At 41.1% G+C, this 26,149-nt stretch overlaps 1 protein-coding gene and 1 long non-coding RNA gene across 2 annotated transcripts in view; one reads left to right on the forward strand and one right to left on the reverse strand.

Moving 5' to 3' along the window:
• The window catches only part of F5 (coagulation factor V), a 37,845-nt gene extending 11,702 nt beyond the window's left edge, over positions 1-26,143 (reverse strand). Inside the window, exons 1-16 of the mRNA XM_081198861.1 lie at positions 25,910-26,143; positions 22,651-22,742; positions 18,227-18,349; positions 16,671-16,883; positions 16,142-16,285; positions 15,815-16,036; positions 13,882-14,047; positions 13,038-13,215; positions 12,367-12,469; positions 10,694-10,905; positions 8,890-9,040; positions 8,111-8,323; positions 5,184-7,317; positions 3,624-3,783; positions 1,366-1,602; positions 713-920 (exon numbers count right to left, since the gene is read on the reverse strand). Of these exons, the coding sequence (XP_081054987.1) occupies positions 713-920; positions 1,366-1,602; positions 3,624-3,783; positions 5,184-7,317; positions 8,111-8,323; positions 8,890-9,040; positions 10,694-10,905; positions 12,367-12,469; positions 13,038-13,215; positions 13,882-14,047; positions 15,815-16,036; positions 16,142-16,285; positions 16,671-16,883; positions 18,227-18,349; positions 22,651-22,742; positions 25,910-26,082 (4,729 nt within the window). The 5' untranslated portion in view covers positions 26,083-26,143. The remainder of the gene's footprint in view (positions 1-712; positions 921-1,365; positions 1,603-3,623; positions 3,784-5,183; positions 7,318-8,110; positions 8,324-8,889; positions 9,041-10,693; positions 10,906-12,366; positions 12,470-13,037; positions 13,216-13,881; positions 14,048-15,814; positions 16,037-16,141; positions 16,286-16,670; positions 16,884-18,226; positions 18,350-22,650; positions 22,743-25,909) is intronic.
• Positions 19,070-24,929, forward strand: LOC308589706. The gene is made up of 4 exons (XR_014009439.1): positions 19,070-20,467; positions 22,890-23,041; positions 24,464-24,548; positions 24,654-24,929. It is a non-coding gene; the product is annotated as an uncharacterized lncRNA (long non-coding RNA).
• Positions 26,144-26,149: the final 6 nt, after the last annotated feature.

Raw genomic sequence — 26,149 nt, forward strand, 5'->3', positions numbered from 1 at the left:
GCAATTTTCAAGGGCTTTAGCAAAAGTTAGCTTTACAAATGTCAGGTTGGATGTGGAAAATCAAAATGGATGTAATCCAGTCAGCACTAAATACCTCAAGCCCTTCCAGTTTCAATGGAAAGGAGTTAAATATAAGCTCAAATCCAAGTGGTTTAAAACTTTTTAACTTTTGCTCATTAGTGCCCACTGATGGGATAAACAATGGCTTTGAGAAATATCTCTGCCTTTCGAGTTAAACTTTATTTAAACAGAATAATTCAATTTGAAAGGGAGAGTAAGGATATAGTGTTAAGTTTGAAGAATAAAGAGAAAACCAACTTGTGTATTATGATGGAGGTTAATTATATTTCTCTGTTAACAAAATATTAACAGAATACATTAACATGTATCAAGAGGGGGGCCTTGGAATGAAACAGGAAAATATTTGAAGCAAAATAAGATCAGATGAGTTTGATATTAGTGCAAGGGAATATTCAGTAGCAGGACTGGTTGTGCTAAAACAATTTGAGACCTCTGATTATAAATCTACTATATTTGAACTCTTGTCAGGAACATGGGAGACAACAGAGAGAGAAAAAATCTCATGTAAGTGTTTTGTGTCTGTAAAATGTTAACATTCTGAAAACATCCCTATCATTTTTCTTCAATATAGTCATAGTTATTATTCGTCATCACTAGGGATCTTATAGTACACAAAGGAAAACATCTATACCAGGAAATTTATGGTGCCTTTTTGCTCTGGAAATTCTCTCAGCATGAGTCTTTCTTTTATATTTATTGAAGTACCAGCTTTTCTCCTCATCAAAGACCATAAAAAGCAGGACAAATTCTCTCATGTCCTTTGGCTTGCTATACTTGTCAAGCATTCCTTTTTGACAGATCAAGACTGGCCCAATCAAGCCAGAGTGAATATCTTTTTCCTACAAAACAAGACAGGAAAGAGGTTCCAAAATTAGTTTCTCAGGTAAATGAATTGCTGCTCTTGTGGTTTATTTGAAAGCATCAGTTCACTTCATTCTGATGCAGATATATTAATATGTAATAAATTTAAACTGTTTAAATCCTGAATTTTAAATTGCTGTAACCTGTCCTGGGACCAGCTTGTGAAAGGCAAATAATAAATTAAATCATATTAGTAATTCATGAATGTTATAACATGGTCATTTCCACATACACCCATTTAATACACAGGGAATCTCAAATCCAAGATATATCTGAAAAGCAAAAGGCATACAAATTTGGAAGCCAAATTAGCCAACGTGTTCTTCATTACTGTTGAAAGAATTCATTTCCCTTTTCACTCAGAGGATTCCACAGAAGTATTACTGCTTTAAAACAAAAACTTTCTGTATTAGATTGCCTTACCGGGTTTACAGCAGAGTAGTAAGCCCAGGATCTACATGTTCTCTGACCTTCTGGAGGTCCTGACCGTTGGGTCACATGCCAGACGTAAGTATAGGTGCCATTTGGCAGGATTGCGTCATCCTCTTTAAACCATTTTGGAGACTGGTCATCATAGCTTCTACCCTCAGAAGACTTTTCATAATAAAGTCCATGGGCATGGAGAGAATATGGCCTGGAGGCCAGATTTTTAAAGTGAATCTATAATAATAATAATAATAATAATAATAATAATAATAATAATAATAATAATTTATTTACACCCTGCCCATCTGGGCAGCTCCCAATATCATCATCATCATCATCATCAAGCGATAAAATATCAAACATTAAAAACTTCCCAAAACAGGGTTGCTTTCAGGTGTCTCCTAAAAGTCAGGTAGTTGTTTACAGTCGTACCTTGGAAGTCGAACAGAATCCATTCCAGAAGTCCCTTCGACTTCCAAGTCCCTTCGACTTGGTTAGGAAACCAAAGCGTGGCTTCTGATTGGCTGCAGGAAGCTCCTGCAGCCAATCAGAAGCCATGGAAGCCGTGTTGGATGTTCGGGTTCCAAAGAACGTTTGCAGACTTGAACAGTCACTTCTGGGTTTGTGGCATTCAGAAGCCAAAATGTCCAAGTACCAAGGCGTTCGGGATCCAAGGGACGACTGTATTTCCTTGACATCTGATGGGAGGGCGTTCCACAGGGTGGGCACCACCACCAAGCAGGCCCTCTGCCTGGTTGAATGGACAGCGATTAGCAGTTATGAAGGTGGAAAACCTCCCTTCCAAAAGCTTAGCTTTCTGGAGTTATCCTGGGTTCAGATTTTGGAGACTACATCTAGTCACATCTAGAACTCCGCTCCCATGGGAAAATTTCTTTGAAACTAAAGACAGGTTGTGAATGAAAATCTGTCTTGGGATGTACTTATTGTGCACAGCTGTCTGTCTGTACAGATCAACAAGCTGGGCATATGAAATGGTTTAATTATAAATGGTTGTAGCTACCTGTCTTCTGACTGTAACCAAGTTGTTTAATTTAGGAATAATACAAGCTGCCTTGTAGAGAGTCAGACCATTGATCCATCTAGTTCAGTATTGTCTTCGCTACCTGGCAGTAGCTCTCCAGAATTTCAGAAAGAAGCCATTCACAGCCCTACCTGGAATTTAGATTTGCTATGCATTTCTGCTCCCATGTACGGCACACATAAATTAGTACTACAGTAATCCTACTCTATGTCTTCTTAACAAGCTCAGTTCTCTAAGCGTTGATACTCATGTAGTCAAAATCCACACCAAACAATATCTGCAGGCTTGGAGGTAACTCTTGAAGTTTGCTGAAGTTTAAAAAAAAATTAGAAAAGAATCTAGGAGGGACTCCCCCACCCCAAAAAAGGCCACCAGTCCAATGAGGATTGGACATGCTCAGTAGCCATTGAATGCTAAGTGTCTGTTGGAGGGAAATGGAAAACTGGGAGGAGAGAATGGAACCCTGAAAGAAGACATGGCTGGCTGATTTGAATCATTTTGCTATCGGTTTTGATTTTAAAATGGCAGCATAGATCTAATATAAATAAATACACGGGCACTGAAAAGGAACACATTACACTGCCGCATTTTGTTGCAGGTCAGTTTGTAGTGCATGAATTTCATTGCTGTCGGTGGAAGTTTCCTTCAACCACGTTTTACACTTTCAAGAGCTGGGGGTAATGAGAAGGAAAGGAAACTCATTTCGCCTTTGCTTTCTGCAGTGGAAAATCTCATAGGAGACAGAAGACTAAGAAACCCTTATGAGTTATACATGTAAATGGACTACAGCAGGGGCAAGAAACCTGTGGTTCTCCAGATACGGCTAGACTCCAAAAGCCATTCATCCCTGACTATTGGCCATACTGACTGGGGCTGATGGAAGTCAAACAAAATCTGGGAGGCATATCACATACCCCCCCCCCCATGCTATAAGAAGTTCATGCAATATTGTTGCATTCAGAGCACATTGCCGAGTATTGTTCAGGCTGCATTCAAAAGGATTCAGATTTGTTATATACATTTATGCTTCTATTTTCATTAGCAATGCCCATCCCTGAACTCAGCCACAAAAAGACACATGGTCTTTTAGGGAATTTATTTATTTATTTTAACACACCCAAACCAAAATGAAATCCATTTTTTTATTTTGAAGTTATAAAAAGGGGGGGGGGAAATGCCCCCAATTATTCAAAGACTGGGAACATGAACTTACTTGGATGACATCATCCACCTCAGCTCTAATGACAGGACCCAGGATGCCAAGGTGTTCCTCATATTCGCCTGTAGCTTCAGGTGTCCTAAAAGTATCGTCTTGATAACTTCGGAAAATCACTTTTTTGTACCCTGTCCTGGCTGAGCCACTTTTCACTGTACTGAGGACATGGAAGGAATGAGATGAAGAGACTGTAAATAAACAATAACTTTTTTGTGGGTAAATTTTTAATACCAGTAAGCACTTGGAGACTGAGAAATGGTGAATACTGCAGAATCAAAGCAAAAGGGCATCTATTTCGGCTCTGTGACTCTGGTCCAATCGGCTCTGTACATTTAAAGGTATATCACACCACTTTAAACAGTCATGGCTTCCCCCAAAGAATCATGGGAACTGTAGTTTGTTAAGAATGCTGAACATTGTTAGGTGAACATATTCCTCTCACAGAGCTATAATTGTCAGATTGGTTTAACAGTCAATTCCTATTCCTAGGGAACTTTGAGAATTGTAGCTCACAGGGCCCTTCTGTATAAACAGGATGAGATTTACCCAACTCCTTATTTGTTGCCCTTGTAGGCAGAAACTAAAAATCATTTTTCTTTGAATGACTACTGCTGTTGTTTTTAACTTGATTGCTGTTTTTTGGTGTGTTTTTTTAAGATGGCATGGCTCACATGAACATTTTTCCTAACTGACATGACATTTTTGTTTTTAACTGCATTGTACATTTTGGATGTGAAATGTTCTACAAACAGCAGAGTGGGATAAAGATATTAAACATTAACTGATTTAATATAACTAAGCAAACATGGTTGCAATTGCTTGTCTGCTTAGATGCGCTCAGTCTACTTCCTGAAACAGCCCCACAGAGGTATCCTGTGCTTTAAAGAAAGAAAATAAAGAGACTGAGTTGTGCCCAGCGCTGCTGTTCTGCTTCTGCAACATACTTCTGCTTGTGCAATGAATCTTTCCCCTCCTCTCCCTGCAACCCCTCATGCACCCTCAAAATCTGCTCTAGAGGGTTGAAGGACCATCCTGAACAGATTTTGAGGACGTATAGGGAGCAAGAAGGGAAAGTCCCCTTGCATGAGCAGAACTCCACGCATGACAAAGTGGTACAACCCATTATCCCCTAATGAATAAATTAAAAAAGAATAGTTTCCTAGATTTGTGGGCTTAACCACCTGATTCTGATGATCAAGAAGTACCCAAAATCGATCAGTCCTGATGGAGTGTGCGTGGACTGTTGATGAGTTGTTGCTTTATGGTTATATTATTTTTTGTTCTTTTTATCATTTGCTGCTTTATATTGTAAGCCACTTTGGGCAACCATTTGCCCAGAAACAAATGGCCTTATTTATTTATTTATTTATTTAAAATAAATAAAAACAGCTGATTAATAAAGACTGACATATTCTAAAAGGTTTTAAGCTGCAATTCTAAACACAATTACCGAGGGGGATTGCATCTGAGTAGACATGTATAGGATTGCACTGCTTAGCGCGTTGCACTAAAGCCAGCAAGATGGAATTGGGTCAGAGAGAAATAATTCATCCAAACCTTTTTCTTTGTCCCGCATAATCCCAGAGAACCTCTTCGGTTGCAATGTAGTATCTCCTTATGTTTGCATTGTTCATAGTCCGGAGGTAACGCTTAGCTATGTCATCTGGGTTACGTGCTGTATAACTGTCAAGTCGGGGGTCTCTTATATATGGGTCGTGATAGTGTACTGTCTCATATTCATAAGAGCCACTGCTGCTGTCGTCATAGATTGTGCTGTCTATGTCATATTCCATATATTCCCCATCATCGCCTATAAAACCTAATTTGACCTCTGGTTTATTCTCTTTTGGTGTCAAAGTATCATACACCTCATTTGGCAGCATGGTATGGTTGCGTTCAATGGAGGCTTGGTTGCTGCCAAATCCTCTAGGTGACAGTAGAGGTTTGGAAGTTCTCGGTGCTAAGACTCTTGGCTTTCTTTTCTTTCGCCGAGCCTTCTGGAAAGTTCCACGTGTACTGACGGTACAATTCACCTTTCTCTTTTCATTCAGGGCTTCCTGCTTGTTATTCATTTCTAGTTGGCCTAACTCAAGCTGGGAGCCAGCTTTGTATGTCTCCTGCTTTCTCTTGCTAGGGAACATGGTATTTTCTGGATACAAGGTGACATTTCTGGAGCTGTTCTGTAGTTTATTGTCAACAGGTTTGGTGAGATCTGCTTCTGTATCATAAATCACCTTCTCAGAAACAATATTCCATTCAGAAGCCGTCTTTTTGGGAGGACACTTTGGCCTCTGCTGAGGTGAGTCCTTCAAATTCTCTGTGGGCTTTGGGATGGGAGTAGAAGCAAAGCTGTCTAACATACCATCAGAAGTCAAATCATCATATTGTTGATCTTCCAACAACTCTTGTTCAGAACCATTGTTTTCCACTGTCTCTGCTACAGCCAAAGGTAAATTTGTTGAAAGCATGGAAAACTCAGTATTTGCTTCCTCTTCATCCTCATAATCATAAAGATAATGTGAAAGGTGACTGGCATCTAAGCTGGAAGCAGTTTCTGCACTGGGAATGGGAAGAAATGGAATATCTGAAGTGGTGTTGTCTAAAGCAGAAAGATTTCTTTTTTGTTGTACATGAAACAGCAGGGCATACATCTCTTTAAGGGCAAATAATACTGCCTCTGTTAGACCTTGCCTTTCCCTCTTTTCATGCCGTGTATCCTTTTCACCTTTGTTATCTTCTTGCTCCTCTGTAGAAGGTCCATGCGAAGTAGGGTTACTTTTTCCTTGTTCAGCTGACAGGTTTCTAACCACTGCAGTCATATCTGCAATTAACGTGTCTTTTGCCAAAGACATGTAATTAGGATGGAGAGAGTCAAGTGCAGCTGTATTCGGAGCAGTACTTGGACTTTTCAGCACATCATCACCATGTGAAGTACGGTTACTTTTGCCTTGTTCAGAGGACCAGTTTCTAACCACTGCAGCAACATTTGCAATCAAAGTATCGTTTGCCAAAGATGTGTAATTAGGATGGAGGGAGTCAAGTGCAGATGTATTCGGAGCAGTACTTGGACTTTTCAGCACATCATCACCATGTGAAGTACGGTTACTTTTGCCTTGTTCAGAGGACCAGTTTCTAACCACTGCAACAACATTTGCAATCAAAGTATCGTTTGCCAAAGATGTGTAATTAGGATGGAGGGAGTCAAGTGCAGCTGTATTCGAAGCACTGCTTGGACTTTCCAACACTTTATCACCATGTAAAGTATCACTGTTATTTGTGAACACCAGATGTGAGTTCACAGTTACATTACCATCAGTCTTATTGCGGGTGCTGTCAATTTCTTCTTGTATGGCAAGAGCAGTGATATTCAGCTTTTCTTCTTCTTCAGCAATCGATCCATTACGATGTGATCGAAGTCCGAGCATCGAAGCATACATATCTTGTTCTAAGTCATCTTCAGTTTGATCCTCATAGTTATCAAGGACATTTTCATTTATCATGCTTCTGTCCGCTTTCTCCTCCTTTAGTGCTGCTGTGTCACTTTTCTCAGATGAAAATGTGACCAGTGCATAATCTGAAGCATCATCATAACTTTCTGTGTAATCAACATCATCACAAGTGGCATCTCTAAACCTAAGTCTCATTCCATTGCTCATCTCATGGGAACCCCATGATGATAAAAGCCAGGTTCCTGCAAATTCAGAATAATGTGCATTATTCATACTACTTGTACTTGTAAGTTTGCCTTTCTCGGACACCTGAATGTAAATTCTGTGGCTCACAAATGGTGGTAAAGGATTCACACCAAACCTTCATCTCATTACAATATTGCAGAACCAGAGAACTCTATTACAAATTATTTTATTTTATTTTTTGCAATATGTTGTCTCCCACCAAGACAGGGATGAGGAACCTGTGGACCTCCAAATTTTGTTGGATTACAACTCCTGAGCTACAGAGACGCCCATCTGATAAAGCATCAAGGCTTTGTGTTACAACAGCTAAGTGAGTTCAGCAGCAAAGTGAGAAACCCAGGGCACACTACGCTGACCCTCGTCTCCTTGACCCAAACAAAATGTAAGTTTCTAATAAAGTAACTCAGTAAACCACAAAACAGTTAGGCAGGTAGAAAGCCAGCAGGGGTGGAGGTGTCCTTGGTCCAATGAGCTCCTGGCTCTCTGGGAACAATTTTGTTCCTTTGAGGCCAAGGTGGCTGACCTGGAAAATCTGAGAGAGGCAGAAAGGTGGGTGGATGAGGCCTTTGGGGGATTTTGTGGTTTTGTTCCACTCCCAATAGCTCCACTAATGTCAGGGAGAATGCCACTCTTGGGGAAAGGAGACTATCACTCTAAAGAAAAGGGAAACAATGAATTCCTGGAAACGGCAGGAGGGGAGAGTGCTGCTGTGCTCAGCTTCTGTTTGCAAGCCTCCCATGGGCATCTAATTGGCCACTGTAAGAACAGGATTTATAGGTTGCTACTAACCGACGTTGTCCATGGTCACTGTAGCCGATTCACCACTCATTGGGAAAAGATGCAAGATATCTTGATGTTTTCCTCTGTTCAGGAAAGTATGGCCAGAAAGATGCACCGGCACTATCTCATCCTGTGTGCCAACACTGGTGAGGTGCCATTTAATAATATTAGCCTGACAAAATCCAAGGATATCTGTTCTATCAGATGCATAGCCATTGATAGCTAAAATAAAAACGACAACAACAATATAACAAAGAATATATAACTTTACCAGGAGCATATCAAATTTCCAGATCCGATGGACATTATAACAGGAATGAAACAGACACCTGTAGGAACATGTTACACATAATGACATAGCAGAAATTTGGGCTCTACCACTTTTGACTGCATGGGAAGATCTTATCATTTAATTGTATTTTGTTTAATGTTCTCAGGCATAAAAAAGCTCCCTGCATCTAATAACTAACTCATCAAGGGGAAGATTACATTAACTTGGGCTAAGTTACTTCATGCAGGGAGCTTTTTTTTTATACAGGGCCAGCATTCAAAAATATGATTGTTCATTTGTAGTGTAAACATTTATAATTAACATTATTTCTATGTAACTTGTAGCATTGTATTGGTGTAGTGTAGCGAATGCCATCAAGCAGTCAAGCATTATGGAAACAGCATGCTATCCTTCCATTAAAAACAAAACAAAAAAAACACCCACATAATTTTATTTCACACTACTGAAGTTGAGCTCTCACAGGCTTAGTGAAATGATGGGTCAGGTTTCTACTCACTGTGCATGACATTGGACTTGTAAAATCTGGGGTCATCTCTCTTAACAGTGGAGGGATTGCTGCAGAATCTCTTGATATTGTCCTCCAAATACCAGCTCTTGTTTTCATCAAAGACAGCAAAGAGGGATTGCTGCTCGTCGTCAGCCTTATTCTGGAAAGCATTAAGACATGCCATCATTTCCGATCGCATACCCTCGGCACTCCATTCTGACTTATAAAACAATGAATCTCAAACCTGGGCAGGCTGTTTAGGAATTCTAGACAATTATGCTGATTCCTTTCCTACCTGGATGATCAATCCAGTGGCATGGTCTCCTGTACTATTTAATATCTACATTAAGTTGCTTAGACAAGTCATTCAGAGAGGCAGATGTTATCAGTGTATATTCATAATATAAGAGATGAATTAATCAGTCAATTTTTATTTCTCCCAGTTTCTCACCTGTCCCATTTCTGCATATATTTGCATGAAAATTCATAGGCATTGTGTGCACATTTCTCCTAATATGCACATTTGTATGGAATTTAGCCTAGCATAAGTATTTTTCCAAGTGTAACAGAATGCATTTTAGCATTGTTTTCACTAATATATACATTTTTGTACCCCTTTTTTGGCTGGAGAGCTGCATGGCATAATTTGAAGAAGTGCAAATTTTGAAGAAGAGCTGTGTTTCATTTCATGTATTGATTCAGGAAGGGCAAACTTGATAGTTTCCCATTAAAATGCAAACTTAATCAATTTCTCCCCTTCGCTATAAGACACTCAGCCCTACTTTGACTATTGATCAAATTCAATGAAACCAGTATTTGGGTTCAGTAATGGAGTGGTAGAGCACAAATAAACTAAAACTCATTCCAGATAAATTGTTCATCCGACCAGGGAGGTAGGGTTCAACCTGGTCTGAATGGGGTCAAATTCCTCTTGAAGATCCAGGTTCATTGTTTGAGAGTTCTGCTGGATTCAGTGGTTTCTATGGCATAAAGTGCCTTTCATTAGCTCAAGTTACGGCACCTTTCTAGGTAGCCTGGCCACTGTTATCTATGCCCTTATAACCTTTGAAACCTCTGCTAGTAAGCAGGCCACTGGGCTAAGTTTTGTGCTAAATGGATCTGGTTATGCAGGATGCATCTTGCTAGTATTTAAAGAACCATACTGGCTACCAACCAATCTTTTTCCAGGCACAATCCAAGGGTTGGTGCTTATCTATAAAAAAGGTATTACACGACTCTGCCCAAGCACTACAGTCATCATCTGAGACCTTCTTCTGGATTCCTCCACCATATGAAATAAGGCTGGTGGCAACGAGAGAGTCTTCTGATCTATGGCAATCCATATATCTAATGCCCTGGTCCATAGGAGGTAATGTGGCACCAAAACATTCATTCCAATGCCAGGCAAAAATGTTTTCGTCCAGGCATTTTGCATGAGACTTCTTTGAAATGCAAATAGTAGCTTGGAGAGGGGATTTTGTTCCATCTCCATACACCCCCAGCACGGTCCTGTGGCTGCTCATGCTTCTTCATGGGTGCTGTTTACATGACTAAAATATGCATTCACAACTTGTCTGGCCCCAAGAGCCTAAGAGCAGCTCTGCTGGATAAAACTATCTGGTTCAAAATCCTGTTTCCCACTCACACCCAAGTCAGGGACAACCAGAAAACCTCTCAGAACCAGGCTTTCCAGAAACAGAACAGGCAAAGTGTGGATGAGCCCTTGGAGGCACACTGCCTCAGAACCTTGAGATAGCAGCGTTACGGCCGCCATCTTTTCTCTCTCAGTTTGCAATACTTGACAGTACCTTACCTGTGTTCCCTTCACGTCGAGTGCCTTGCGTTTGCAAACCAGAAGTGGTCCAATCAGTCCTGAGGCGATATCCCTTGTTATATCAACAGCACTGTGATAAAATCTGGTGAGACACTGAGGATCTTTGCTTGTGGGTTCATCTGTGTCGAGTACAGTCCAACGATATGTGTAAATTTCCCCTGGTTGGACTAGTTTACCTTCAGTGCTGTTCTCTGGATGGAATAAGGACATAAATGGAGTAAGAGGATAAGAGCAGAAGCAAATGGCAGTTACCATGTACAGTGTGTAAGCACTGCCTGCAGACCCCTTTCAGACACTCGGGTTCTGTGCTCTTTCCTGCTACAGCTGAAACACATCGCTTTTTCTGGAGTAAGGTGTGATTTCACATATTGTATGACTTTTATTCTGACATGCAGAAGGAGAAAGAAGCAGAGTGGAAACCATCAGGATCTCTCTCCTATGCCTCTCCCATTGGACTCTTGTGCTTACATCACTTCCTTAATCATGGAATCTCCACCCATAAGAAGAGCCTACTGGATCTGGCTAATGGCCCATCTCATCTAGCGTCCTGTTCTCACAGTGGCCAACCAGAAGCCCATGGGAAGCCTTCAAGCAGGATCTCTGAGCACAACAACCCTTAACACCTACAAGCTCTCTTCTTATAACAGAAGTTATGAGACGGGGCATCTCAGAAGTCCAGTTGGCAGAGAGGTGTGGGGCCAGGGAAGAATGGCCAGGAGGTTGCTGCCACTGCCCCACCGCAGCATCTGTCATATGAGGTGGCCACTTCCCTCTGTGTCATGATGGGGCCAGCTCTGTCCTTAATTAGCCAGTTAATTTCTTCAGCTTTCCATTCCTATTCAAAGTACCCTTGGATGTGGGTGGCGCTGTCGGTTAAACCACAGAGCCTAGGGCTTGCTGATCAGAAGGTCGGTGGTTCAATTCCCCGCGACGGGGTGAACTCCCGTTGCTCGGTCCCTGCTTCTGCCAACCTAGCAGTTCGGAAGCACACAGTGCAAGTAGATAAATAGGTACCACTCAGGCGGGAAGGTAAATGGCATTTCCATGCACTGCTCTGGTTCACCAGAAGCGGGTTAGTCATGCTGGCCACATGACCTGGAAGCTGTACGCCGGCTCCCTTGGCCAATAAAGCGAGATGAGCGCCGCAACCCCAGAGTCAGCCACAACTGGACCTAATGGTCAGGGGTCCCTTTACCTTTACCTTGGATGATACTGAATTTACAAAATAAAAAAAAAAAAATCCTTCCAGTAGCACCTTAAAGACCAACTAAGTTAGTTCTTGGTATGAGCTTTCGTGTGCATGCACACTTCTTCAGATACGAAAGCTCATACCAAGAACTAACTTAGTTGGTCTTTAAGGTGCTACTGGAAGGATTTTTTTTTATTTTGACTATGGCAGACCAACACGGCTACCTATCTACTACTGAATTTACAGTTAGCTTTGAAGCCCTTTAAAAAGGAATGACCTTTAAAAAATATTTTAAAAAAAAACTTTTTGAAAATGACAACTGGACACCTCTATCGACTGAACTGCTAGGGAAGCAATTTCATACATACATATATATATATATATATATATATATATATATATATATATATGCCACCATAAGAAAGATAGGAGGAAATCTAGGCAGAAGTAATGAATAACCAACCTTTGGCACCAGAAGGATAAACAACTCCTTCAGCAGCCTTTGAAAGCGTAACTCCATGCACATAAATACTGTAGGGTCGGCTGGCCATGTTTTTGAATACAATCTGTTTAAAATGTAGGTGGAGAATATGTGTTCAGTATGGCAATAATGCTTTATACAAGACGTTTGCAATAATAGTAGTAGAAGCTGAAGCAATAATAATACTAGGGTTTTTTTTAAAATAAAAAGGTACTCTTCTACTAACTATACCCAGAGGGATCTACAGGATAACCATAAAACCAATTGGAGGAATGCAACTAATAAATAATTTCTAGAAGCAACTGTATGTGCAGGATAAATTATTTGGTTAATAAGACTCACGGAGGAACATGTTTTATGCATAGGGTTGTCATCAACACAGCACTGCATAGGAGAGACAGTGGTTTGGGTCCAGCCTAAATTAGTGGCACTTAAGCTCCACTGAAATCATTGTGAAAAGTTGGTCATGACTAAGTTAAGACCCATAGATTTCAACAGGACCCGAGTACAATTAGCTTCAGTTGGATGCAACTCAATATAAATACAGATGTTAAATTTTGGATAGTCAAAATGCATATAGCTTAAGTCCTATGCGTGAACTAAATAAAATGAAATTTTAGATTCTGTCCTTATACCTGTTGTTCAGTACTTACCTTTATGTTATCTCTGACCTCAGCGCTGATAAGAGGCCCCAGAATTCCATGTTGTTTGGCCTTTGTATTGTCTATGCGTTTGGTGAAGCTGGCATCTTTATATCGTCTGAATATGGCCTTTTTATACTTCTTGCCAATGTGATTGGAAAATGCTTCCAGATACTGAGTTTTATATTTCCTTTAAAATTGGGAAAATAATTGGGAAAAGAAAAGAAAGAAAAGAAAGAAGATCTGTAAATGGGGAGATAGGCATCTATTTCTTTTGAGAGTACATCTATGTGGGTGGAAATGTTTATTTAGAAAAATCTACATTAACACAAATGATTATATGCATTGTAGCAACCCAACGAAACCCCAGTAAAAAGGCAGGAATAAATAGAGTAATGAAAGGGTTCTTCTGCACGTGTTACCAAACTGCTATTTTCACATTATATTTGAGCTTTCAAATAACATAAAAACCACCTCTGGATATATGGTTAGCACCATTTCGGTATTACTTCCAGAAACAAATCTTTTTGCAAATAACACCAAAATGAGTGCTGAACTTGCTGTATATTCTGCTATATTTCTGGAAATGGCTTTTATATCCTGTGAAAGCTTAGGCACAATGCAGCAATTAACAGTCAGTGAAACATAAGGAGAACAGAATAAATTGTCATGTGAATGCAGCCTTGGTCATGTTCCTTAATTTCAGGGGATCAATTCAGAGTATTCTTTGAGAGAAGCCAGGATTGTTTAAAGTGGTGTGAGACTATTTTAAATGTTTAGTGTGGGTGGAGCCTAAGAATTGAGAACCTTATCCAGCCTATACACACCCCTCAACCAACATATTCTATCATGTTACCTATCAACACTGTCAGGAATTTCCGGGGCATAATCCCAGATTACTTCTTCAGCAGCGATGTAAAAGTCCCAGTCCTTAATCATCCGCATTTCTTTATAGGATAATTGTCTCGTTAAAGTGTCTGGATTTCCACAGTCTTCTATGTTGAGGTAACCATGCATTCCAGCTGAAAAGACAGATCATGACTGTTAGTTGTAAAAGAACGTGCATGTCCAAGGGATCTTCTTGTTTCTCTTCAGCCAAACCAGGTGGAAGTTCAAGATTTTATTATATATGTATTTTACTAGAGACCTCTGAAAGATGTACATTTGTCTCCTGCCGCGATCAAAATCTCCACCACTTTAGCCAACAAAAAAAATATATGAGCCATTCATTACTCTCTTAAGGTATAAATAACAAAGCCATGTTAATGCATCTTGAAACACACAGCAGTATGTGGAATCCATTTGTGCCCTTGCATCCATGGGTATATGATACACTGGTTACCCTGCACTAACAGAAGGCAGGGTGAGATTTTCATCAATTCCTCCTCCCTTCTGGGGCCCCACCTTCCCCAGAACAGGTTGGGGGATTTTCCAGAACAGTAGAACAGTGTGGGAGGTGGCATGGGAGGTTGCATGGGAAGGGGGGAATCTATGGACATTGCCTCCCCTCTTCTTCCTTTAGCAGAGGACTCCACTAGATCAAAACCTCTTCTGCAAATGGGAAGACTCTTTCTATTCAAGGAACGGCACAATTCAATACTGCCTTGTTTGTTTTGGAGTGTGACAGAGCCTTTTGGAGACCTGACTTATGCTCATGATTCACAATGCCATACTTTTAACAAAATTAAACAATTTTTCATAGGGACAGGCTTGGGTTTTCTCCAGGATGCTAAATAAATCCATGCAGCTTCTTCCTAGTAATAGCTGTACAAGTGCGAAAATTATTTTGAGAGTATGTCTTTACAAGGTGTAGTTCTGCATAGTTAGTAACAACTAAGATAACAAAACAAAGCATTTTCACTGGCTTAATATAGGTTTTAATCAACTAAATGTACATAAATGAGCATATTATGATAATCTCAATGTAAATGCATTGTTGAGACACTGAAGACAGCAGAAGATAACTTTAAGAAACAAAAACTACCACTTATTGTTAAAAGAAAAAAGAAGTCTCTTAATATTTCATTTTTTCATTTCCTATTACAGACACATCAGAACCAAATTGGTCGCAACAAATAAAGAAGTTGCTCTTGGCTCACAGCTTCACCAACCTAAATGTTTCCTCATGAGTCAAAAGCAGCTCCCACTGGCTAATCTAGTAAAACTTTGCTTTATTAATCTAGTGACTAAACTGATAAAGGTTTAGACTTATCCATAGGCATTTGTACTTAACCAATGAAACAAAAGACATTTGTATTGTCTTCTTAGTTAGTTAGTTAGTTAGTTAGTTAGTTAGTTAGTTAGTTAGTTAGTTAGAAGGGTCAGCTTAACTAACAACACATCCAAAGGTTTAAAGCGAATCACATGACTATCTGGACAGATGGCAGTGGCCACTGAAAATCACTGCATGTACAGGGTGAGTCTTTTAAAAGAGGCCCTATGGAACATGTGTACCCTGTATCCACAGGACCTCTTTTAAAGGACTCACCTTGTATTTCAGTGGTGAGCCAATTGTGGACAAAGGACACTTCATGCTTTGAGCACACTGCCACTACCCCCCACTAACAAAATACAGTTGTAGTTGCAGGTGTCTTGTTATTCTGTAGTCAATGTATGCAAACCGCAGTTCTAACTTATGCCAGATTGTTTTCCTAGCCCCCACCCCACCCCCATCACCACAAGTGCTGCCATAGTTAAGATGATTTTGCATGTTTTGTACGACTGCTATATGAGAGAAGGTAATGAAGGCTGCAGTTGCACCAATGCCTGCTGAAGAAAGATCTCCTTGCCTTCTAGATGCTTTTCAACAAGGGACGATATGAGCCACTTTCCTGTCTTGCTCACAGACATATTTGCTGTTGCTGATGCTCCTGCGACAAGGTTGATCGTTGACATTTTATAGTGGTTTTGCTCCAAGGTTTGCCCATTGAAATGGACCGAGAAGATCTCAGGTGCAGAACTCATCCCTATCAAATGCCAACTAATGCGATGGTAAGCACAGGCTTGTACATCTGAAACGCAAAAGAACAGCAGTTGGAAGCTTTTGTTTCAAAATCCCTGTACCGTAATGGCAGTCAGTCAAGCAAATCCATCTAGGTTAACAGGATATACAGTACCTGGCAGTGTTCCATTAGCGTAGCCATTAATGGTGTACATGAGGGAAGATCCTTTTTGCCAGCTTTTGCTTTCATCGAACACAGCAAACGTCAGCACATATTCCCTGTCAAAAAATTTCTGTGTTCCATTTTCATGCAGGCTTCCTAGAAGAAGAAGAGGCTGTCACAGACATCGGGGTGGGGGGGGGACAAAGTGTTTTATCAAGTAAGACATAGATAATGAAGGACCCCTAGGAAGCTGCCCATCAAGTTCATTACTGTTGACACTGATTGGCAGCAGCTCTCTAGGGTTTCTCTCCCGGCATAGGCATCAACTCTATGGGGCTGAGGACAAAGTATGAGGGGACAGGACTGAGCCCCCCAGTCTTGAAGAGTTGGGCCTGCTAGAAGAGAAATTATTCCTGTCAAAAGGGCCTAGTTTGTCAAAGGCCAAGGAGCTGAGGCAGATGATAAACAGGAATGCATGTGTGGGAAGAAGGGACATTACAGATAACACTTGCTGCTTTCTTCAACCTAAATGTTTTATTACCGTTTTTACATATCAGCAAGGCACCGATAAGGCCAGAATTGAAGTCTTGCACCATTTTTTCATGTGAGTAGTAGGCATAGGTGAGGCAAGGAGGATCACCCTCCCGTGGTCCAGTTCCTGCAGAGGCCTTCCACACGTATTTATAACTTTTTCCAGGAGGCACAGCATCATCCAGTTTTTCGATAGGCAATGTCTTGTCGGAATATGAGGAACCTTCAGTGGCAGGGAAGCAAGGATTTGCCATGTATTATTCATACATAATCATACCAACAGTGCCCTTATGAAGCAATGAATAAAAAAATGTACATGCACCCACCTATCCATATACACGCTGAGTCTAATGTCCTCTTTATACCAGGCATGGAGAACCTGTGTCTTTTCAGATGCTGTTAAACTATAATTTCCATCACTCCCTGCCCATGGGCCATGCAAGCTGGGAGTGATGGGAGTTGCAGTCCAATAAAATCTGGAGTGTCACAGGTTCCTCCAATCTATCCAGCTTTCTTATACAGCCCTGCCTGAGGATTGTACATGCACATACAGTACAGGAGAACAGGTAATTATTCCTAGATAGCCCTACATAGGCCCGTGCACACGCGGTGGGAGCAGGGGAGGTACAGCTGGGTACACTTGCCCTGGGCCTTGGAGGGCTAAGCCAGCTGGAAGGGAGGGATGCCAGAGGCCTGCTGGACTTGGCTGTCATACCAAGAACACCCCGTGCTTCCCAGTCATTTGGGGACAAGCTCTGGATGGGCCTGGCACTATTTGCTATTGCTGTGCAAACTGAAACTTGCCAATTTGTTTCAGTTTACCATTCTCCTCTACCATTGTATATCGAGGGCTCTTTTACAGAAATTACTTGGAAGAAACATATTTCCATTTACTCGTGCAGATGGCATATGGATATGCCTTCTCAGCTCATTTTAGAAGAATTAGTTCTATTTAATATGCCACTATTTAAATATTAAAGGCATGACAATATATTTCTGGGGGTCAGGTACACCAATTTGGTATCATTATCCCTTGCAATTCAAACAACAACTTGTGTCCGTCACTGGCTGATGCCTAGTACAAAATACAGGAGGGCACAAATCTAACATTCCTCATCAGGAAAAGCTGCATGAAGCCCAACAAAATATATCTCATTGTTTAAAATGTTGATATTTCTTGCACTTGCAGTTTACCCCTAAGCCAGGTTAAAGTATATCCACTTTTACTTTTCCTTCTAAGAGCTGGGGATCTGATCAAAATCTGAGGCAGACCTTAGCTTTTCTGATGTTGTTATATAGTTTAGTCACTAGGTGGCATTTGACTTCATTACATGTATATCTGAGTGGACAGGCTGAAGCTTCTTGTTATGGATTTGCTCTTGTTTAAAAGAAATAATAACGTTCTCGTCTAGCTTCCTGACTGGTGTGTCTTTTACGTTTTCCATTACAGTCATATTTCCACTAATGGGAGCTCTGGTTGGCTGGTCCTGATGGCCGACGAAGCCAGGAATATGAAAGGATCGTCACCGGGATATCTGACAACACAGTCACATTACCAGCACTTACCTTCTGAATGTTTGCTGTACGCTATGCCTTGTGGGTGAATACTCAGTGGTTTATTAGCCAGGTTCTTAAAATGAATGACAAGTGTATCTCCCACTTCAGCACGTAGTGTTGGCCCCAGAAGCCCTACCAAAATGATAATATTTTTTAAAGAGAGAAAGAGAAATCCCTAAAATACACAACATGGGAAAAGAGACTTGTGTTGTGACTGAGAGACAAACTTGCACACACAAGTGGCTATTAGAATGCACCATCATTCCTTAGGGCAGGAATGTTATTATTTGTTAACACACACCAACCTTCCTCCAATAAATTCAGAACAGCAATTGAGTTTTATTCCTGGGGGTTTCATTCCAAGGCACCACACATTTAATTGAAATTGCTTATACAGTGGTACCTCGGGTTAAGTACTTAATTCGTTCCAGAGGTCTGTACTTAACCTGAAACTTTTCTTAACCTGAAGCACCACTTTAGCTAATGGGGCCTCCTGTTGCCGCCGCGCTGTCGGAGCACGATTTCTGTTCTCATCCTGAAGCAAAGTTCTTAACCTGAAGCACTATTTCTGGGTTAGCGGAGTCTGTAACCTGAAGCGTATGTAACCTGAAGCGTATGTAACCCGAGGTACCACTGTATTGGGAACCAGTGTTAGAAACTGAGATATGAAAGCTAGGAGCTAAATGGCACCTTAAACCTAGGTTATGGGTGCAAAAATGAAAAGTCTAGGTGCAGATTTTTTAATAAAAAGAATACAAAGCTGAAAAATGAATGAACCGCACCTAAAATATTATGTTCATTTTTCACATGGTCTGGTCCTTCCCCTGTCCAGCCCGCTAATATTCTTAAGAGGGTCTCTTCTCCAGTCTTCAGAGAAAGGCTGCAAGTGGAGAGGCAGAAAAAGGTCCTCCTTTCCTTCCCCTCTGCTGTTTTAATCTGAAATCTTAGGTGCAATACTGTGCCCAGAGCTCAGAAACTGCTCACGCTAATGAAATTCACTGTCGCAGAAATGCACCTAGAACAATGGGCGTTTCACTGTTGGGAACACCATTGAAAAAGCCTGCAAACACCATCTAAACCTCTGGAAACCATTGGAAAACCCTTAAAAACAAAAACAAAAATCCACCAAACTCCACCACAATTGCTCCCTCCAAACCTCCTTGCTCAAATTCCAACTCTCCACAGGCCTCAACCAGTCAGTGCAAGGGCTCCTAGGATTGTGCTTGCAAAAGCTTGTGGAATTGCTAGACGCTATTTCTGCTGTTTTTGCTCTCTTTTAGGGTCATTTTTGAGCGGCACAAGTGGGGAGGGTGAGCAGAGCGAGAGGGCAGGGAGGATGAGCAGTGCAGGTGGAGGTATGGCAGTGGTGGCAGAGGGCCGAGGCAGCCTGGGCAGGCAAGGGAGGTGGCGGGCATGCAGCCACAGCATGGTGGAGGGGCTCCAGATTTTGGTAAGTAAAAGTTGGAGGGCATGGTTTTGATGATTCCATTTTCTTTTGAGCCTGTGGCCTAGCTAAACTTAAAAGGCCTGTGCCTAAATTTTGCTTTACAGTGGCACCTCGGGTAAAGAACTTAATTCGTTCTGGAGGTCTGTTCTTAACCTGAAACTGTTCTTAACCTGAGGTACCACTTTAGCTAATGGGGCCTCCCACTGCCAACGCTGCGCAATTTTTGTTCTCATCCTGAAGCAAAGTTCTTAACCTGAGGTACTATTTCTGGGTTAGCGGAGTCTGTAACCTGAAGCATCTGCAACCTGAAGCATCTGTAACCCGAGGTATCACTGTATAGAACTGAGCTTTCCAAACGGTTCATGTTGGTGACACGCTTTTTAGACATGAATCATTTCACGACACAATAATTCAGTTTTGCATCATTTCGTGACTCAGTAATTCAGTTTTACTATCAAACCGGAGGTTAAACTAATTCCTTCGTGTGACACACTTACACATTGCAGCTGACACACTAACGTGTCGCGACACAGTTTGGAAAGCTGGTATAGAACAAGTATTTGCTGCTTATGTAGCAGATACTCGTTCTGGAACACTTAAAAGAATAAACCAGTAGAATCCATGGTGACCGCTGTATGCATGAAAAGAGAATCGGCTAGGCGTGGCAATTGTGCTTAATCTTGAATTGTTTTGCAGGTAGATGAAGGAAGATATTGGGAGACATTTAATGAATAGGAAATTAATCAAAGTATGAATAAATAAAGACATTGAAAAATGATTATATGTAATCACATGTTATTATGGTGAGTGATCTGAAGAGTTCATGTTCTAATTAATATGCCCAAGCAGGGAGCTGAGCCTTCCAGTGCAATTCTCCCCACCCCACCCTACCAACACATTGAAGGAATGCCCGAAAAACCTAGTCACTTAAAAACAAGGAAAATTGCATACAAAAACAGAGGACAGAGGTACAAGCAACTAACAATATTAGACCACTCCGTCAGCGTGGTAAGAAACTTTGTATTCGGGCTCCGTATACATTACTGACTTGACACACAGTTGGGTTGTTATTTTTCTCAATTTAGATTGAGACGGGGGGGCGAGGAGCATCAAAACACAGTATTTCATAAGAAATGACAGAATAGATACAGGAAAGATTGATTCTGACTAATGCTGTGTGTACACCGCTTCCCACACCAGCAGTGGGAGCATACATGTGCAGAGCAAATGGGTGGGTGTACACTGTCTTATTTATTGTTAGAAACTACAATAATGACCTGTTGACATTGGTTCTGTTTTATCATATCAGGCCAACCGCTAGGAAGAGAAGGCACACTGGCATGCAAGAGGGTGGCATGTTTTGCAAGACCCTTTCTCCCACTGAAACAGCACTGTATGAATCTGTAGTTTCCGTGGGAAATGATATGCAAAACCCACCTTGTAAACTCATTCTTTTTTCAGCCACCTTGTAAACTCATTTTTTTTTCCAGTGGGGTGAAGCAAATACCCAGCCACTCTGCTATACAGTGGTACCTCGGGTTAAGAACTTAATTCATTCTAGAGGTCCATTCTTAACCTGAAACTGTTCTTAACCTGAGGTACCACTTTAGCTAATGGGGCCTCCTGCTGCCGCCGCGCCGCCACCACACGATTTCTGTTCTCATCCTGAAGCAAAGTTCTTAACCCGAGGTACTATTTCTGGGTAAGCGAAGTCTGTAACCTGAAGCGTCTGTAACCCGAGGTACCACTGTACTTATTTATCATTAAAATTTGTAGAAGACTTTGTGTGTCATGCAGGAAATTCTGGAACAATGTGGAAGTGAAAGAAGGAAGCCACAACTCAGTCTTTGTGGCAACGTGCAAAATAACATTGAAAGGAACAACAGCTAGGCATCCTTTGTATATTTTGAGTCAGCGATACAACACTAGTTACTGAAATGATTAGTCACTTTCTAGTTAGCTGTTCTGCACAAGTGCATTTTTGGTATCTGGGGTCATTAATGGGACAATGGAAACTATCTAATTATCAGTGCAAGGAGAAGAACAGAGTAATTTGGAAAAAATGACTACTGACCGTCTCCTGGCCATGCTCCTTCTCACTGCTGTTGCTACCTGTTCACCTGCCTTCTGCAAGCAGGTGGCCAGGGATATGAAAGAGCAGCAGGATCCACCTACCTCTACCTCTAAAACTTAGAAAAAGAATGTGGAGTATTTTCAGGCTGAGGGCCACATTCCTCATGGACAAGCTTCCAGGGGCTGTATGACAGTATTAGGTGTGGCCAGGGGCAAAAGGTGGGCAGGGTCATAGCAGATGTGACTCATGCCTTGAACACTGGGCTGCATTCCAGCCAGGCAAAAGTCAGACGTTTCTATAATGTGCCCCCCCCCCCGCCCTTCTCCCCATCCAGCTAAATAAGAAGCCGCTGAGTCAGGCACTCAAAGATGATAGAGTAGACACATAGGAAGGAAGAGGAGAGGCAGCAAAAACAAAGCCCTACTGGGTTCACGTTGGCCAGGTGGGAGGGTGTTTCTCTAGGTTTTGTGTTATTCATTTTGAGGCTACTCTTTTATTTTATTTCTTAACCTCCCCATTTGTCCCTGATCAGTGTGCCAACTCCAGGGCAGATGTACTCTCCCCACCCACGCTGTTTTGGGGCCATGTCTAGGGAATAAGAGGACTTTGGTTTCTAAACCTCCCTTGACCCACCCCACCACCAGAGTACCAGTGGCTGAGTGGCAAGGATAGTAGTGGTTTCTCTGCAAATAGGATGTCTCGCCTCTGTCTGCAGACCTGCCTTACTGCAGGCCGAGGAGGGAAATCCACTTTATCCTCTAACCTCAGGAACATCCATTGGATTGTGACCTAAATGGGTAAATAAACTTGTAGTGGCTTAAAATGTTGTTAATTTGGATTTGTGACAGCAGAGAGATTATACCATGCTGTGAAAATTTCACCAGCAATATCTGAAAATCATGCCGTGTTTACCTGATAGAGCATTTCTTGGTTTTTCCTTTTTGAAATCTGCTTCATACTCGCTGTAGATAATTTTCTTAAATAGATGATCCGATTTTGGTAATCTGAAATAGAAGAGTCTTAAAACTATCACAGGAAATAGCTTCCGTGTGGAAGATACGTATAAGAACTCTATGGTGTAAAATACATTATGCAAGTTAAGCACAGTTGCAGAAATCAACATGTGTACCAAACACATTTTGTATTCTCAGCAGAACCACCTGCTGAAACAAAGACAGGAGACGAGGCCTTTTTTGTAAAGGCGGAAGATTTATACGATCTGAGGATAAGCCAAAGTTTTTATCGGTGGTTGCAAGAACAAACGAGCCCTATATTCCAAACAAAGTGCTTGATTAACCTGGAGGTAGGCTGTATGAACTCTGTATTGATTTGTAATGTTTTGTTGGGTCTCTGGACCGTAATAAAGATTGTTGTTGTTGTTTTGTAAAGGCACCCCATCTCTGGAATTTTTTCTCCCAAAAAGTATGCCTGGCACCATTCTCATTTTCTTTTTGGCACCATGTGAGCACTTTTTTTTTCTTCCTCTGGTCTTTTAAAAATGTGTGAAGAGGTTTTACATGGGCATTTTACACTACATTTAAAAAATATATATATGTGGTTTTCAGTAATATACATTTCAATAACTTTACAGTCATTTTAACATTTCAAAACTCGACTTCCTTCTTCCTCTTTCTGTGGTTCCTTAAATTTATATTTATCATTTGCTGCATATTCTAAATTAACTTAACTTATTCTTTTATTCATCTACTTTAATTATTTACTCTTATGAAACTGCAGGTTATTACAATAATCCTGCCAGTGTCCATATCTGTTTACAATTTATTTGTACATATTCAATAAACCATTTCCATTTTTTATAAAAAGTTTGTCTTCTTTATTTCTTATTTTTCTGGTAAGTTTCACCATTTCTGTATAGTCCATGAGTTTTTGTATCAAACCTTCTTTCGTCAGGACTTCTTCTTTCCATTTTTGTGCAAATAACATTCTTGCCACTATAGTTGTATACATGAATAAATTTCTATACTGTTTCGGTAGTTCTACCCCTATAATTCCCAGAAGGAAACTTCCGGGTTATTTTTTTAACGGATGTTATTATAAACATTGTTTTCAATTCATTATATATCATTTCCCAGTAAGCTTTAACCTTAGTGCAAGACCACCACATATGATAGAAAGTACCTTCTTTCTCTTTACATTTCGAACACTTATTCATTTTTTATTTATACATTTTTGCCAGTTTACTTGGTGTTAGATACCATCTATATAACATTTTCATACAGTTTTCTCTTAAACCATAGCATGCTGTAAATTTTATACAGTCATACCTCGGGTTATGAACGCTGCGGGTTGTGCGTTTTCAGGTTGCGGACCGCGCCAAATGGGTTACTTCTGGGTTTCGGCGCATGAGCGCAGGATGACATCACGCGCATGTGCAGAAGCGCCGAATCACGTCACACACATGCACAGACATGGCGCTTCAGGCTGTGAACGCTGCGGGTTGCGAACATGCCTCCCGCACGGATCACGTTCGCAACCCGAGGTATGACTGCATCTGTATTCCATAATTATTCCCATGCTTCCATAACTATATTATAACCAATATCTGTTGCCCAATTTTACACTACATTGTTTTGCTATGCTTTATTGCAATTTTGAAGTTATTAGTTTATTGTTAACTGAAGAGTGGCCAATAAAACCACTAAATAAACTATAAGGTTATTTTTCAGAATTTACTATATCCTAATCTAATCCAACTCTGTGTTAGGGCTGGCTTGAATGGAATAAGCCTCAGAGATGTACACAAAAGCAAGAATGTGTGGAGGATCAATAGGAGCAAATCAGGAAGGCAGGTGTATGTGCTTCATTAGAAGCTTTACTGAGACCCCTCAAATTCCTGAGCCTTTGTAAAAAGCTGCCACAACACACTCAGATTTAACATTGCTCTGTTTCGAAAGAAAAGCTGAGATTTTTAAAGAAGATAGAACATGCAGACAGCCCCACTGGACCATGCCAACAACCCATCTAGTCCTGTTCTCACAGTGGACAATGGCAGAACCTGCCTCACAGATTCAAGATTATTGAGTGCATTTTTTCAACTAGTCATTCAAGAGTGAGCCCAGAATGTGTGGGAGTTCCATAGGTGCATCTGAGTGCGTATAACATTCTGGCTCAGGACATTAGTCCAAAAGGCAAGTTACAAAGGTAAGTGACTGATCTGTGGGTTTACCCAACAAGACAAAGATTTGGGAATGTGAGGCTGCAAATATTTTTAAGGAGGCTATGGGCCTATCCAAGGTGGGGTGGAGGCAGCAGCTGCCCACCCTGCATCAAGTAGAACAACAGAAATACTTAACTAACTGACCAATCACATCAGTTCTGACCCCCCCATAAAAGTCCTGCCCCCCACCTAGTCCCGCGCCCCCTTAACAAAAATCCTGGATACACCCATGAAGGAAGCCAGGACAAAAAATAAAAATAAAAATCTCCACTTGCCTAAGAAGCTAGCAGAGCATCATTTCTTATTCTCAATCAAGGTTTGGGAATGTCTTGTGACATTTTTACATAAAAAGTTAAAAGGTGCCCTTGAGGCTCTCTCTTTCCTTTTGTTGGCATCTAAGCGTGGGCAAGTGATCAAATGGACATTCTCACCCACACAGGTTTATATTTGCATTGCAAACCAGTCTAAGGCTGAAATTAGATAGGACAGCAGACGTGATGGCCTGCACATCTCCTCTCTTTCTCCCTGTTTAATAGGTAGTACTTTATTTCCGATATGGCACACAGAAATAATGAACATACACAGTCAAAACCATAACGCTACTTAAAACCAAACAAGAAAATACATCACAAAGTCGAAGAACAACAGCTGCACATCTGAATTTTCTCTTGCTTGCATGGAAACAACTTCCTTGCACTTAACAAACTAGTATATCAGAGAGAAAGAAGCCTCATGTGAGCAAATTTCATTATTCTAAGTGGTAAAAAGTGAATAAGCAGCAAAATGCTGAAAGCCAACAATAGATAGATGAAAATAATGATGAGTAACACTAGCAGAAAATCTATCCAAAAATCATGGCAGTTTAGAAGTCACACCATTGAAAGCAACTTAAAACTAACATTTATCTTGGTTAACCTAGCAGCCCATTCTTCAGGGGTGGGGAAACCTCACCTTCCCATTACACCCCCAAATAAGCTACACACATTTAGTTACCTGGACAGGTCTTCTGCCTGGGAACTGTAGCTCCAGTTAGCGACCTGAGCCACTATATAGTGCTCTCGGACCCGAGCTGCTTCCGCATTAGGATTCCCCAGACCTGGCCAGCCTACGCCCAGCAGCATTAAGAGAAGATGTTTGTAGACAAGGGCCATGGCACCCGTTCCCATTGATGCAGATTTGTTGAGAGACACATGAGGTACAGGCCGTACTTTTAGTGCTGCAGATTGCAACTTC

Source organism: Podarcis bocagei (assembly GCF_964188305.1).
Source record: "Podarcis bocagei genome assembly, chromosome: 6".
In the NCBI taxonomy this organism is placed as follows: Eukaryota; Metazoa; Chordata; class Lepidosauria; order Squamata; family Lacertidae; genus Podarcis; species Podarcis bocagei.